Source organism: Emys orbicularis, chromosome 13 (assembly GCF_028017835.1).
Source record: "Emys orbicularis isolate rEmyOrb1 chromosome 13, rEmyOrb1.hap1, whole genome shotgun sequence".
Classification (NCBI taxonomy): domain Eukaryota; kingdom Metazoa; phylum Chordata; order Testudines; family Emydidae; genus Emys; species Emys orbicularis.
In genome coordinates, this window is record NC_088695.1 from 3491849 (window position 1) to 3508459 (window position 16611).

The following is a 16611-nucleotide window of genomic DNA, read 5'->3' on the forward strand; positions in this document are numbered from 1 at the left end:
GATCAGAGGGGTGTGTGATAAGCATTACCCCTCTCTCAGGGTTTGGCTTGTATCTTTCTAGTGATCCAGTGATCCACAAATAGGCACCCCCATCTGGCAGTCATGTGGCTTAGGCACATAAGCTGCTCGTAACCGGAATGGGTGGTGCCAGTCTCACGCCACAGACGATGGCAAGAGGAGGGGGAGGTGGCGTTCGCACCTTCTTCTCTGATAACTCCTTGGTTAGGGCACTTCCCTGGGCTGTGGGTGACACATGTTCGGTTCCCCCCTCTGCCTGAGGGGAAGAAGAGATTTGATGATGAATTTTGCCACCTCTGAGGCAGGTGCCTAACAACTTGGATCTAGAGTGATGATACTCTTTCTCTAGCCCACCTGATAGGCTGTAGCCCAGTGGGAAGGCCTCTCATCTAGGATCCCTGTTTGAATCCCTACTTCCCCTTTGGCACGGGGGGATGTGAACTGGGGTATCACCTGCATCTTGGGAGGATGCTCTAACCACTAGGCTAAAAGTTATAAGGAAGGCCTCTTCCCACCCCCACCCCCAGCTGTCTTATTTGTACATACCTGAGGGGCCCAATCTGGTAGTCAGCTCCCGAGCATGCCTACCGGTCCGGATCAGGTCCGATACGCGAGATGGGTGCTCTTTCGCCTGCCTTCGCCTAGTTCATGGCTCAGGCTGGGGTGAAGGCAGGAGCCAGGCCTAGAGGGAGGCAGTGGGGTGCAAGCCCTGAGGCAGAAATGTAGGTGCTGAGTGAGGTGAGGCGGCAGCTAAGCAAGTGTTTTCTGAATCGCAGTGGCACCTAAAATAGGGATTTAGGCACCTAAGGGTCTGTTGACACTGCATTGTAAACCTAGGCTCTGACTCAGGTTTGAACCCAAACCCCACTACTGTCTGCCTTGGGCCAGGACCCAGGATGGTTGCTCAGAGGGCCGAGCCCTGTCATTCTGCAGTGTGGATGCAGCTCAAGCCGCAGCCCCAAGTCAGAAGGTCTGTGCAGTGCAGTAGGGCTGCGTTAGCACAGCGGTGAGACCTGGGCCCATTGTAACCCCAGGCTTACAATGCAGTGTGGACACTCAATCATGGGCTCGGAAACACTGAGACCACACACCTGGGTTCCACAGACCTGGGTTTACAAAGCAGTTTAGATGCACCCTAAGTAGCTTTGTGGATCTGGGCTTTGGAGATTACTGCCTAAGTGAGATCCACAGCGATTTTCATCCTGTTTTAGCTGCTGATCTCAGCACAACCGTCTCTACGGCGTCGCTTCCACGGCCCCCAAGCAAAGCCGGCCGTCCTTTGATCCCCTGTGGAAAACATGAGGTTGCTTGGGTTTGCTGTGTTTGTCTCTATCTGACTCTCACGCACTGCTCTGTCTGCACTGCAGGCCTGTGCGTTTTCCACCTGGATCTGCTCCTCTGCACAGCCGTTGAATTTCATACTTCTCCCAGTTTGTTTGTTCTCCTTCCCCCTTACAAGAAATTAGAGCAGTAGGGGAGGAGCTAAACCAGTTCATATAATGCCAGCCTGTCACCAGCTCAAGGGGTGGTTGATTGTAGTGTTTAAAGCTGCTCCCTGCCCAGTTTTCTCCTAGCTGACATCCAGCTATCAGTTTTGCTGCCCTGTCACGGGTTGGTGTCCTGCCCCTCTCCTCAGCCCCTACCCAGGAGTAGCAAACTGGGCGGGGGAGCAGTTTGTGCTACTGCATAACAGACAGCTGCCCCATTTTCTACTGTGCAGCACAAGCCGGAAATCCAGCAGGGTCACCAGGTGCCTGGCAGTGGAGCCATCTGTCCCACAAGGTGTGTGACACTTGGAGACTGAATTCTGTCACTGCAGTGAGCGACAGAGGGGCTTTCATCCTAATTAGGGTGACCAGATGTCCCGTTTTTAAAGGGACAATCTTTTTCTTATATAGGTGCCTATTACCCCCCATCCCCGTCCCGTTTTTTCACAGTTGCTGTCTGATAACCCTACTCCTAACTTCACTGCCCCGCTGGCTATAGCCTTCTTTCTTTAGGTCCTCGTGGGGCTGCATAACCCAGGCAACCCCCAGAGTCTCTGGTGGGCTTAGGGGCTGAGGTGGAGCTTGTTTCTTTGTTTGTGATAGCTACTGTTTGCCCCTGTGGGACTTGGCAAGGCAGTTGTTTACTTCTGGATTTGATTGCAGTGAGGGTCCTGTTGCCTCTCCCACCTGCCACACCCCCTAAACCACGAGCAGCCAATCAGAGCAGGAGGGAGTGTTTTATCCTATACATAAGCCCTGGTGGGAGGACTAGGATGCTGCCTTTTCTCACCATAAAAGCGCAGCTCTGCAAACTCAGTTGGACTTAATCCTTTCGTTGCTGTGGGTCCTCCTGCTGGGTGGGTCCCATCTGCTGATCAGGTGAGCAGACAGCGGGGAGCAGGGGATTGATGAGGGCAGTGTCAGGCTGGCTCCATTCTGTTGCCCACCTCTCTGGGAATCCAGTTTAGCTCCCAGCTCATTTGCCCAGCTGGTTGCAGGGAGAGCTGGGTCTGTGAAGGGGCACCACGTGTGGCATATACCTCATGCTCTCTAGGATCCTGTCGGGTCACTTTGGAGCTGTCTGTCGCTGCAGATAGGGACCGTCCTGCAAACAGCCTGGACAGCAGTTGCTGCTTCTCTCCCTGTTTATGCCCAAATAAATGTGTTAGTCTCTAAGGTGCCACAAGGACTCCTCCTTGTTTTTGCTGATACAGACTAACACGGCTCCCCCCCTGAAACCTGTCACCCTGCAAAGCAGTTACATTAAGCAGACACTGGAGAGTGGTTGTCAGTTGCACTGGCTGGACTCTAGTTACTCATTAAATTGCTGCCCCAGCTCCTCTGTGTGCGTGCGCGCGCGCGTGTGTGTGTGTGTGTGGTTTCACCATGATCTACAAACCCCAGTGTGCAGCCTGGATCCTGTCAACAGATACCCCACTTGGGCAAATGGATGCTGTGAGGAAGGTTGGCTATAGTGTGGGGAGGGTTTGAGGCAGGGACACAACAGAGAGATCATTGATCTGGGGATAATGCTGGTCCTTGTTCTGCTAGTTCCTTGCTCACTGTTGGAAGAAAGAGACCCTGTGTTTTCTTGGCACCATCCTAGGCCAGGTGTAATTGTCAAAGGGTTGGTGGGGAGGCAAACGACTTAACAGTGAGGGGAGAATTCTAACCCGGTGGCATTTTATACCCCACTAGGCAGGTGGCTGAGATGTTACAAGGTGCCGGGCAGGGGAGAATCCGAATCTCTGTATGAGCACAGGAGACTCTTATGGGGGGGAGGGAATTGCTGTGTTTTCTTTCTCTCTCCCACCTCCCTCTCCCTGTGGCATGTCATACACAGGCTTGGAAGGATTAGATGTGTACTAGTAAATGTTGGCAACCATCCATTTCACAGCCACACACCAATGAGCCAATATTTCTATTGATGATCAAAATGTACAGCTAGGCAAAGTAAGAAAAGTGCTGCTTGCAAACTTTATTAGAGTCACAATTCAGTGACTTGGACTTTTGAATTAGGCTTGTTACAGGTGGGCTAGCAAATGAATAGTAAAAACAGGAACGGTTAAGTTGAGTGAATGATAGTTTGTATATTTCACATGTGATGTTGATTTTGTTTTAGTAGCCATGTTAGTCTGTATCAGCAAAAACAAGGGGTTCTCTGGCACCTTAAAGACTAACAAATTTATTTGGGCATAAGCTTTCATAGACTATAACGCACTTTTCAGCTGATGAACTGGGCTCCAGCCCACAAAAGCTTATGCCCAAATAAATGTGTTAATCTTTAAGGTGCCACAGAACTCCTCATTGTTTTTCTTTTAATGGTTTACAAAATGTTAATTGTTTGAATCTCAGCATCTACTGATCTAAACAATTGTCTGATCTCCCCCATAACTTTCTGGAACTATGAAAATTTAATAATTGGGGAGGGGGGAATGCTTAAAAATCAACATCAACATTCTCCATTGAAATTTGAAAGTTGCGTGGGCCCTTTTTAAAGACACCATAATAGAGGCTCAACTTCAATGTATACCCCAAATTAAGAAAAACAGTAAAAGAACTAAAAAAGAGCCACCGTGGCTTAACAACCATGTAAAAGAAGCAGTGAGAGATAAAAAGACTTCCTTTAAAAAGTGGAAGTCAAATCCTAGTGAGGCAAATAGAAAGGAGCACAAACACTGCCAACTTAAGTGCAAGAGTGTAATAAGAAAAGCCAAAGAGGAGTTTGAAGAACGGCTAGCCAAAAACTCCAAAGGTAATAACAAAATGTTTTTTAAGTACATCAGAAGCAGGAAGCCTGCTAAACAACCAGTGGGGCCCCTTGACGATGAAAATACAAAAGGAGCGCTTAAAGATGATAAAGTCATTGCGGAGAAACTAAATGGATTCTTTGCTTCAGTCTTCACGGCTGAGGATGTTAGGGAGATTCCCAAACCTGAGCTGGCTTTTGTAGGTGACAAATCTGAGGAACTATCACAGATTGAAGTATCACTAGAGGAGGTTTTGGAATTAATTGATAAACTCAACATTAACAAGTCACCGGGACCAGATGGCATTCACCCAAGAGTTCTGAAAGAACTCAAATGTGAAGTTGCGGAACTATTAACTAAGGTTTGTAACCTGTCCTTTAAATCGGCTTCGGTACCCAATGACTGGAAGTTAGCTAATGTAACGCCAATATTTAAAAAGGGCTCTAGGGGTGATCCCGGCAATTACAGACCGGTAAGTCTAACGTCGGTACCGGGCAAATTAGTTGAAACAATAGTAAAGAACAAAATTGTCAGACACATAGAAAAACATAAACTCTTGAGCAATAGTCAACATGGTTTCTGTAAAGGGAAATCGTGTCTTACTAATCTATTAGAGTTCTTTGAAGGGGTCAACAAACATGTGGACAAGGGGGATCCGGTGGACATAGTGTACTTAGATTTCCAGAAAGCCTTTGACAAGGTCCCTCACCAAAGGCTCTTACGTAAATTAAGCTGTCATGGGATAAAAGGGAAGGTCCTTTCATGGATTGAGAACTGGTTAAAGGACAGGGAACAAAGGGTAGGAATTAATGGTAAATTCTCAGAATGGAGAGGGGTAACTAGTGGTGTTCCCCAAGGGTCAGTCCTAGGACCAATCCTATTCAATTTATTCATAAATGATCTGGAGAAAGGGGTAAACAGTGAGGTGGCAAAGTTTGCAGATGATACTAAACTACTCAAGATAGTTAAGACCAAAGCAGATTGTGAAGAACTTCAAAAAGATCTCACAAAACTAAGTGATTGGGCAGCAAAATGGCAAATGAAATTTAATGTGGATAAATGTAAAGTAATGCACATTGGAAAAAATAACCCCAACTATACATACAACATGATGGGGGCTAATTTAGCTACAACGAGTCAGGAAAAAGATCTTGGCGTCATCGTGGATAGTTCTCTAAAGATGTCCACGCAGTGTGCAGAGGCGGTCAAAAAAGCAAACAGGATGTTAGGAATCATTAAAAAGGGGATAGAGAATAAGACTGAGAATATATTATTGCCCTTATATAAATCCATGGTACGCCCACATCTCGAATACTGTGTACAGATGTGGTCTCCTCACGTCAAAAAAGATATTCTAGCACTAGAAAAGGTTCAGAAAAGAGCAACTAAAATGATTAAGGGTTTAGAGAGGGTCCCATATGAGGAAAGATTAAAGAGGCTAGGACTCTTCAGTTTGGAAAAGAGAAGACTAAGGGGGGACATGATAGAGGTATATAAAATCATGAGTGATGTTGAAAAAGTGGATAAGGAAAAGTTATTTACTTATTCCCATAATACAAGAACTAGGGGTCACCAAATGAAATTAATAGGCAGCAGGTTTAAAACAAATAAAAGGAAGTTCTTCTTCACGCAGCGCACAGTCAACTTGTGGAACTCCTTACCTGAGGAGGTTGTGAAGGCTAGGACTATAACAATGTTTAAAAGGGGACTGGATAAATTCATGGTGGCTAAGTCCATAAATGGCTATTAGCCAGGATGGGTAAGAATGGTGTCCTTAGCCTCTGTTCGTCAGAGGATGGAGATGGATGGCAGGAGAGAGATCACTTGATCATTGCCTGTTAGGTTCACTCCCTCTGGGGCACCTGGCATTGGCCACTGTCGGTAGACAGATACTGGGCTAGATGGACCTTTGGTCTGACCCAGTACGGCCTTTCTTATGTTCTTATGTTCTTATGATGTGGTCCCCTTGAGGTGGGCTGTCTGTCTGGAGCCCATGCCCAAGATGTTACAGAAAGTCCCTCTGACCACTACCCCATGCTGCTCATCCATGTGGGCACTAATGACAGTGTCAGGTATGGCTCTGAGCAGATCACCAGTAACTGCAGAGCTCTAGGAGCAAGGGTGAAGGGATTGGGAGTGTAAGTTGTGTTCTTGTTTATTGTACCGGTTGAGGGGAAGGGTCCTCACACATCCTGGAGATGAGTGCATGGTTGTGCAGATGGTGTTGATGGGAGGGCTTAGGCTTCCTTGACCATGGGATGTTGTTACCAGAAGAAGGTCTCAGGGGCAGGTGACAAAAGTCCACAGGAAAGCATAAAACATGTTCCCTTAACAAAGGGTTAGATGTTGTTGGGGACATGGAAAATTACTATAGGGTTATAGAAGCAACAAAAGGGATGAGGCATTTCTAGAACAAATAACACAAATCTCCAAAACACAAGACCTGGTGGTAATGGGAGACTTTAATTACCCAGATATCTGTTGGAAAAGTAATACTGCAAAACACAAAATTTCCAATAAGTTCTTGGACTGTATTGGGAACAACTTTTTATTTCAGAAATTGGAGGAAGTAACCAGAGGGACAGCCATTTTAGACTTGATTCTGACCACCAGGGAGGAAATGGTTGTGAATGTGAAGGTGGAAGGCGATTTTGGTGAAAGTGATCATGAACTGATAGATTTAATGATTCTAAGGAAAGGAACATGTGAGAGCAGGAGAATAAGGAAATAAAAATAAGGAAAAATTATAAAGAAATAAAATTCTAATTCTGCCAAGCCTACGTTTGAGACAAAATGGGGATTGTGGGGCAATTCCAAACGGAATGACCCAGCAGTTATGCCCACCCCCAATCGCCTCACTTATCTGCTAATACCCTAGATGAGCTGTAAGAGGATGGGGTGGTTTAGTTAGCTGCCTTTTATTGATTAATGGATGGATCTGTTTGTTTATTGCCCATTTGCTCAACTGATTGAAATGTCATTTCAAAGCATTTCCATTAGGGGGCAGATGCTGTCAAGTCCGTTTTGCAACAGCTCTTGTTCTGTTTCCCCAAAAGCCAGATCTGAACCACTCCCCCGATCCAAAAAGGCACCAAATTCCAATCTGATCAAAGAGAATCGTTTCCACACAAGGCACAGCTAACCTGTGGAACTCACTGCCACAAGATCTCCTTGATTGATCTTTTTTTTTAATCCTGCCAAGCTCTTGGCATTTATAGGGATAATGGGACCCTCCAGAGTTACAACAATCAATATTCCACAATAACCTGGAGTGGGAAGGGTTCTAATCTAAACCCTCCTGTGGCAAGGTACAAGCCCCAGCTTCTAACCAATGGGGGGGAGGGAAGAATCTCTCCCTGGGGCAGGTTATTCCGTCTCTGTCCAGTACAGGGGGGTCCTGCCCCTCCCGCTGAAGCAGCTGGTGCTGGCTGCTGTTGGAGTCGCTCCCGTCAGATCTGCTGAGCTGGCAGCTCTGCTGCTGTCACAAGGCTCAGCTGGGAATCTGTGTCTGCTGCTCTCCCAGTCTCTGTCCTGCCAGGGGTGCAGGGACTTCCTGGGGCATCCCCCAGGGGCAGAAAGCAGGAACTGCCCCCCCCCTGCAAAATTCCAGGCTCTCCAATTAAACCATAACGACTTCTTGTAAACTATTTGCATAAGGGGAAGCAAATTCATTCCTGCCTATTCAGTGTGTCTGGAGCAACTGTATACACAGACATAACCAATCAGAGCTGGGGATCTGGCCCCATTGACTGCAGTGGAGCGATGGCTAATTTCACCAGCTGGGGATCTGGGGTCAGTGATTTCAATGGAGCTGCCCCAATTCACACCAGCCCGGGATCTGGCCCCACTCTCTCTACATGGAACTGACCCCAGTCCAGCACCTGCCTCCATGTGTTTGTCAAGTGCTTTGGGATCCTTCAGATGCAAATCCCTGTGGAGAAACCAGGGCAGTCCTAGCACTGCCAGCTCGAACCGACCCTGCTGTGCAGGGCTGTGTCTGGGCAGACAAACACCGACACAAGCCAGCCAGAGTAACCCGATTATTCTCTCCACAGGCAAACCTCGAACCCAGACCCCACGGGACGGGACGCCAGTGAAAAGAAACAGAACAAGGATGATTCAGCGACCTGGAGTTGATTTGGTCAGCGCCTGCTAAGGCCTAGTTGACCCTGGGGATTAAAGCAGTGTCAAGGATACCTTTGAAACAGTTCATTCGAACACAGCCCAAACCCAGTCTGGCTGGTCGGGGTATTCGGACAAAACTCACAATTAAATTATATTTGAAAGGAGTTTTTCCTGATCACCCCACGTAGCCAAATCGCGCCTGAGCTGTAATCCAGTGAGCTGCTTTGAATCTGTCCTTACAAAGGGCTCTGCCGGCACCGCCAGACCCAGTGTGAACAGGCCTCAGTTACCGGTGGCTGCAGAAAGGTGAACATGTCGCCTGTTTTGGAGTCCGCAATTCTTTCGGAGACAGAAAAGATGTGGAACGGGTCATATCCCGCTGAGAAGATGAAGCCAGAGCCACTCCTGGCCTCCCAGGAAACCCAAATGAAACCAAACGGAACAACTCATGTGCCCATCCCCCCACAGGGCGGAGAGAGCCGCAAAATCTGCCCTACAGGTACAGCTGCCTCTTTGGGATCTTACACTTTAACTCAGTGAGGGCCTTTATCTCCCTCTAGTGGCCAGTCCATGTAAAAGACCCTTAAGTCAACCACGGCCTCTCTGCCCTGCTTCAGTCCCTGCATAGTCACCCCAGTTCCTCCATCAGTGCTAGACAGGCTGGTCAAATTTCCATCGTCTTCTGGGTAGAAAATTCTTTTTTGAACAAGACAGATTTTTTCCCCAAAACTCTTTTTGCTCAGAAGTTTTCTGGGTTTCAAATGGAAACAAACAATGACAATCTTCATTTCTAATGGGAAAGTTTTTGTTTAGGGGGGAATTTTGTGTTTGAAGTAGGAAAATAATCGATTTTTTATTTAAAATGTTGGGGTCTGCCCCCCCACCCATCCTCTCCCCTTTTACATCAACACTTTCACTGGAAACAGTTTGAAGGCGCAGGGGAAAACTCTGAAAACCTCCAATTGAAACCCCCATTTTTCTGATTTTTTTTTAAGTTGAAAGGACTCCCTCCCCCCCCCCCCCATTTGGAATGAAAATTTTGACTTCCTGGTCTCTAAATTTCTCTATTTGCAAAATATCTCCTGTTTTTAAACCAGCTCCAGCTAATGCAGTTAATCAGTGCAGGGCCCGGCCCTCCCTGCTCTAGCAGCAGCATGAGCATTAATGGCTTTTCCTATTACAGGTTTGCTGTCTGGGTTGAAACCATGGGCACATCGCTGGGCAGTTCCGAGTGTGGTTCTCAATCTCATACTGAGCATCCTCCTCCTCATCTTCATCATTGCACTGTCAGGTGAGTGTGGAGCCCGCACTGACCCCGTCTCTGCACCTTACACTCAGTGCTGGAAATATCACAATCCCCTCCCGCAACTTCTCCCTCCCCCCCCTCCCCCCCCAGCTCACCCCTGCTTCAACAGTCACATCAGACTCTGCTGAACCCCTGGCATTTCTGTGGGGCCTCCCCCTCCCCAGTGTCCAGCTCCCACCGGCTATTAGTTTACTCTGCCGTGGTACCCAAACACACCTGGTTACCCAGGGTCACCCCCTGCCTGCAGCAGGAGGGAGTTGTACCTGTGCCCGGCTGGCTATCGGCTCCCTGACCCCACCAGCCTGTCAGCCTCGCAAGCCCTCTCCTCCCGGCTAGGCCAGCCCTGGCTTTACCTTGTAGATAACAATAGCTGCCTGCACCCGGCCCCCACATCCCTTTGCAGTGTTCCCCTGTGATATCCAGCCCTGACACTGGCTTCTCACAGAAATCCCAGATCCTCTGCCCCTAAAGCGGCAGTGTGCCCCCATTTACCAATTTTACCATAAACCACCGCTCCTGTATCACGCACAGCCCTTGTGAGCTCGGCTAATAAACAAGAGAAAGTTTGTTCAGGAAAGAATAAAGATTTAATTAGAAATTAGAGCGTGGGATGGAAAGAAACGGTAACAACACAAAACCAAGTAATAAAATGTGAACCTGGATGTACACTCACCATTTCTGTCTAATAAAGCTGCTTCCCCCGCAAGTCCAGTCTCTCTCAGAGCTGGCCGGCTTCACAGAAACCAGGATCCAAGCCTTCCTGAAAGCCCCCCTGCTCCTCCTCAGTGAATGGATCCAGAGGGTCTTTCCCTCTCCTCTGGTATATTCAAACAGAGAGAGAACAGCACCACCTGGTGGCTAGTTGCATCATTGGAGATGTTCCTATTCTGTACCTAGCATCTCATCTGTAGGTGCATGGGGTAACAGTGCCACCTATATGCATCCGAAGAAGTGGGTTGTAGCCCACGAAAGCTTATGCTCTAATAAATTTGTTAGTCTCTAAGGTGCCACAAGTACTCCTGTTATTAGTGCCACCTAGTGGCTGTTTATAATTATCTTAGTGGTTGGTCATAAGTGGCCTCAACCCCTGGCCTTTTTGAGAGCAGAGTTTTGTGCCCACAGCACATTGCCCTGGTATTGCTCCCCCTACAGACCAGCCTGGCCATTCAGATGCCAACACGTCTGATGTGCAGGTGCAATCAGGTATCTCAATGACCGTGTCTGTGTGGCGTAGGGTACATGGCAGCCCTCACTGAAAATACCCAAGGTCAGGGCAGGCTGCAAAAGGGAGAGCAGATACTCCCAAGACTGGTGGGTAACACTGAAGTTAGATGCCCCAACCAGTCACAAACTGTGCTTCTGATCCCCCACACTGGTTATCAAGAAGTTAAAAAAGAAATCACCCAGCCCCCTTGTCACAGAGTGTGGGGGGACACAGGGTCCTGCACCCCCGGCTTCCTGTGATTCACCATGACTCTCAGCCAGCCAGTAAAGCAGAAGGTTTATTTAGACGACAGGAATACGGTCCAAGACAGGTCTTGCAGGCACAGACAACAGGACCCCCTCAGTTAGGTCCATCTTGGGGTCCCTGGGCACCCTAGCCCCCCTGGGAGGTCAGAGCCCCGTCTGCCTCCCAGCCATGTCTCTAGCCAGCTCCTGAAGAACTCCCCTCAGTGACCCCTCCCACAGCCTTTGTTCAGTTTCCCGGGCCCAGGTGTCACCTGGCCTGGCCTTTAACACCTTCCTGGGTTCTCATGTTACATGCTCAGGTATTCTCCGTCGTCAGTCTCCCATCCCCCAATGCAGACTATCCTAGCTACACTCCCCTGTCCGCATTCACAGACCACAGTAAGAACAGTCCCAGTTCGTCACATCCCTCTACTGCATTCCAGTTCTCTGGCTCCCAATCAGCACCTTTGTCCAGTACAGTGAAAAGTTATTTAAAAACTCTGCTCACTATACAAAATGTTCTTCTGACCCCAAAAGACCAGCCACATTACCAGACCAATATTAGGTTGGATCTTACCCAAAATACCACACTGCCAGCCAATCCTTTAGTGTCTAAAACTAAAGCGTCCATGGAGTAGGGCAGGGGTCCTCAACCTTTTTCTTTCTGGGCCCCTCTCTCCCACCCCCCCAACATGCTATAAAAACTCCAGGTGCCACAACAACTGTTTTTCTGCATATAAAAGCCAGGGCTGGTGTTAGGGGGTAGCAAGCAGGGCAATTTGTGGGGCCCCTGCAAAGCTAAGCTGATCAGTGGGGCTTCAGCTTTCTTCCGAGGGCCCCAGTGAGTCTAATGCCAGCCCTGCCTGATGGACCCCCTGAAATCTGCTCACCCCTGGTTGAGAACCATTGGTGTAGAGTGTGTGTGTGTGCGTGGGGGGTTCCTTTGGCTACAGAGGGAGATGGGTAAATCCCTCACCCTGTCACTTTCTCATCTCCAGCAAAGAAATCTGATCCTGTCTCCCCAGCGGCCGCCTGCCCAGAGGGCTGGGTCAGGTACCTGGGGAAGCATTACTATTTCTCCGAGGCTAGAGCAGACTGGAACTACAGTCAGAGCAACTGCTCTGCGCTTGGTGCCTCCCTGGCTACGATTGACACCCAGCAGGAAATGGTGAGACACATTCTGGGCTGCACAGGGTGGCAAAGTTGGCTCTATGCTGGGTTTGCCCTGGGGCTGGCAGGGCCCCAGATGCTGCTTGAATTTAGGGCAACATCCCACAGCCCAGAATAGCTGGAGCTCCGAGTGCTCCACTCAACTCCATCCTCCCTGTGTACTGGGGACTGAGTTGGAGCGGTGTGGGGATAATATACCGACCCTCTGCTCTAGAGGAATTCACAGCAGGGGAATCTAGATGCTTTCCAGCCGCTTTTATGTGACAGGAGCAGCATTGCCAACCCAGGTGTCCAATAATCATGAGTCAGGACCGCCAAAGCCATGAGACTGACTTTAAAGTAACAGCTCTGAGGGCGTTGAATTAGTTTTCTGGTGTTGAAGCTTTTAGGGGGTCACATTTTCAAGTTTTTTCTCTACAGCCATGAGGGTTAGAAACTTATGAAAGAAGAGAGTCTCTTGTAATCACCTGACTCCAGCAGCTGGGTGTTAAGAAAAGCACCAAACAGCATGAGACTCTCAATAAAATCACAGGATTTGGTCAGAATGCAGGAGTGGTAAAGGCCTGGAATACCGCTGGAGCAGAGCCAGATGGCTGCTAACTACCAGAGCTGGTTGAAAATCAGAATTTCCAGCCTATGGGAAATTCAGGATAAAAATAAATGTCAAAAATATCAGAATCGGGACAAGAAGCTGAAATAACTAAACTTTTAACTTTCCCTTCAGTTCCAGAAATATGTTACAATGTCTGGTTTTAATATTTGATCAAACCAATTTCTTTTAACATTCAGAGATCAGAATAGTTTGATTTGTCAAACCAAATCAAAACCTTTTGTTTCAGCATGGTGCAACACTGAACAGCAGCTGTGGTTCCTCATGGGAGTTGTAGTTTGGGTGCCTTGTGCCCCCATTCTCTTCTGTATGCCAGGATTCCTGGCTGGACTACATCTCCTATGATGCACAGCAATGTCTCAACCAATAGGGAAACCACGGTGCATTATAGGAGATGTAGTCTGGGGGAACTCAACCCATAGCAGAGAATGGAGGTACGAGGCACCCAAACTACAGCTCCCAGGAGGCACCCTGGTCGCTCGGCTGGCTACAGACTAATGTTGAACTGACCCAAAACAAAATCATTGCTCAGTGGAAAACGGAAAAATTTCAGCAAAATCTACAGTTACCTTTGGGAAAATTCATTTGTGCAAAAAACATTTTTTCTCTCTCATAAATAGTTTGATGGAAAATCTCCTGCCAGCTCTACGAAATACACTAAACTAGTGTTTCCCTGCATGGACTTACCAACCCATAGTTCATGGGGCAGATGGGTGCAGCCTTTGAGTCTGAATTGTTGTTGCTTGGTGTAGAATTCCCTGCCTGGACCCCCTGCCCAGCATCCTGTGTAGTAGCTCAGAGAATCCAGGGCTCAGCTGAACTGGTGTGTAATGCATATTTACTTCTATTTTTTAAAACAAAGGCTTTCCTGATGCTCTATAAAGGCCCCTCTGACTTTTGGATCGGCCTCCGGAGGGAACCGGACCAGCCCTGGAAATGGGCCAGTGGCACCAAATTCAACAAGTGGTGAGTCCCTTTTAGTTCTATTAACTCAATGAATGAGGCAGCTTACATGTAAAACCGCTGGCCTGGTGGTTAAAGTGTGGGGCTGTGACTTGGGAAAACTGGTTCCTTTCCTGGTTCTATCCCAGGCTGGCTGTGTGACTTTTGGGCAAATTGCTCGGGGCCAGCTTTTTGTTGTTAGATTGAGCTGCTCTAATAGTTTTGTTGGATTTATTTATTAATTATTATTATTTATTATTTGCAGGTTTCCAATAGCAGGAGGAGAACAATGTGCTTTTCTGAACCACAACGACGTTGCCAGTTCAAGATGCTCCAGACACACATATTGGATCTGCAGCAAACCAGCGCAGAAACTAGAAGGCCGAGCAAAGTGACTGTGACCTTGTTACCGCCCAAGTGCTCGAGGCGGACTTCAAACGGTCCGTTGCCCGGTGTGCTTGGCACCAATAAAGACACCGAGGGGAGAAAGCAAGCCAAGTTTATTTCAGAGCTCTGAAATAGCACTAGGAGACCAGCATGTCTCAAATCCAGTGCAACAAATACAAATAACTTTTACCTTTTATACTTCAAGCAGTCTCTGTGTAAGCCTTTGTCCTGTTACTCCCTCTTACACCTCCCACCCCTCCCTTCTCTAGCAGTTACAATTAGAAAAGTTCCCATACGCCTGCTTATCTTGTGGCCTTGCAAGGCCTGTTTACAGCAGTCTGCCTGCTAGAAAAGCTGACCCTTACATTTCTGCTTCAGCTTGCTACAAAGCCTGTAAGCAGCGAGCACAGAAGTAGGTGAGAGTTCACAAGATGGGGTTTGGGGGTGCAGATAGGCCCAGAGCAAAAGAGCTTCATCGACACTTTGGTCTTCCACTCTCCCGAGTTACCTGGTAGCTATGCCTAGTAGCCCCCCAACAATCCCTCCTTTGAGAACACTCAACAAACCTTTGTCAGAGTTTTCTCATACTCTAAAGACAAAATGCGATTAAGCTCCATACAATCAGGATTATCAATGAGAGGGTATAAAGGAACCTCTGGGGAGGGAGAGGTACAAATCTTACATATTAGCACTTTACAGCAAATGAGCAAAAGAACAAGAACAAAACATATCACCACACCTGTGAGCAAGATGCGAACAATGTTTCCCCCTATATCCCCTAGTTCCCCTAAACCAGGTATCCAACCCCAAAGGGAATCCAAAATAGTGGGTTCCCCTTCCTGGGCCTTCCACTGGTTAAAGGCCCGTTCAGCTGACAAGATGTGCTTGTTAATGTCCTGTGAAAACTCTGGGACATAGGTACAACACTCTTCTCCAATAAGGGCACAGACCCCGCCTCGTGAGGCTAACACATAATCTAGGGCCTGTCGGTTCTGCAAAGCCAGCAGTCGAAGCTGGTACAGCTCAGAACTTATGCTTTTCTCTATGGCTAGGGTATCATTGGCAAACTGGGTGAGAAATTTAGATAGTCTTCTGTAAAGTTGGGCTAGTCGTCCCACCCCATAGGAAGGGAGGGCTATCATCCCAAACCTGTCTCCTTCACTGATGGGTTCTAAGGTAGCTCTCAAGAACCGATAGTACCTGGGACGACCTGAAGGAGCCTTGGGTAGAATGCGGAGGGGAGGAGCAAGATAGCCTTTGTAACAGCTACCATGCCAACCATTAGGAAGCCATTTGTAGGCACTAGTACCACAAACCCAAAAGGCTTCACCATAACTAGCCCTTCCATTGTTACCTTGTGAGTCCTGTAGGGAGGCTTGTGGGGAAAGGGTTATCACAAACCCAAATACCCAGAAGACAAGAAGAATTATTGACACTAAACAAGTCAAAAAATAACAAGACCAAATACAGAGGCCAGGTCCGCCTTCTGTGAGAAAATAAAACCAATGCTCAGGGTTTTCGCGGGGAGTATGCTGTGACTGTTCAGAAAGATCACAACGCATTCCCAGCGATCCTTACTGTCTTTTGAATAACAGCTTAAGTCCCAAATCATCGTTAGCAGTCTTCTCCGCAGGCTGGACAGTCCACTGTTTAGGAGCGGGCACTGCTTTCAGTCGAGAGTGATGAATCCAGTTCTTGTGTCCTTCGACCTTTGCCGCTGTATGGGTGACAAGCAGGACAGTGTGGGGTCCCTTCCACTTCTCTTGGAGGGGCTCGTCCTTCCAGGTCCGCACGAGAACGGAGTCACCAGGCTGCAGGGAGTGGACCGGAGTATCCAGCAGAAGAGGCTGTGAATCTTTGGTGTACCTGTGAAGAGAAGAAAGAACAGCAGACAGAGAGCACATATACTGAGACAAGAAACCACACCCCACTTCCCATTCCCCTGCCAGAACTGGGGTACCATTCATAGGCCATGCTCTTCCAAACATAATCTCGAAGGGACTAAGCCCTATCCTACCCTTAGGGAGAGCACGAATGCGAAGTAACACAAGGGGTAAGGCATCAGGCCACTCAAGAGAGGCCTCCTGACAGACCTTTGAGAGGTGTCTCTTGAGTGTCTGATTTGTGCGTTCCACTACTCCACTGGCTTGTGGTCGCCAGGGTGTGTGGAGTTTCCAGGGGATTTGCAGAGCACTTGATATCTTTTGAACCACTTGAGATGTGAAGTGTGTTCCATTATCAGATTCCATCCATTGGGGGAGGCCGAAGCGAGGAATAATTTCCTTGACAAACTTAAGAGCCACTGTTTTGGCAGTGTTGTTGCGACATGGGAAGGCTTCAGGCCATCCGCTGAATCGATCCACTAAA

The 16611-nt window shown here is 48.1% G+C and overlaps 1 protein-coding gene across 1 annotated transcript; it reads left to right on the top strand.

Moving 5' to 3' along the window:
* Positions 1-2274: 2274 nt before the first annotated feature.
* On the top strand, positions 2275-14252 carry LOC135887867 (early activation antigen CD69-like). Its single transcript, XM_065415648.1, has 6 exons — positions 2275-2384; positions 8311-8879; positions 9564-9671; positions 12134-12303; positions 13778-13881; positions 14123-14252. Exons 2-6 carry the CDS (start codon positions 8693-8695, stop codon positions 14250-14252), a joined length of 699 nt encoding a protein of 232 aa, XP_065271720.1. The 5' UTR covers positions 2275-2384; positions 8311-8692.
* The last annotated feature ends 2359 nt before the right edge of the window (positions 14253-16611 follow it).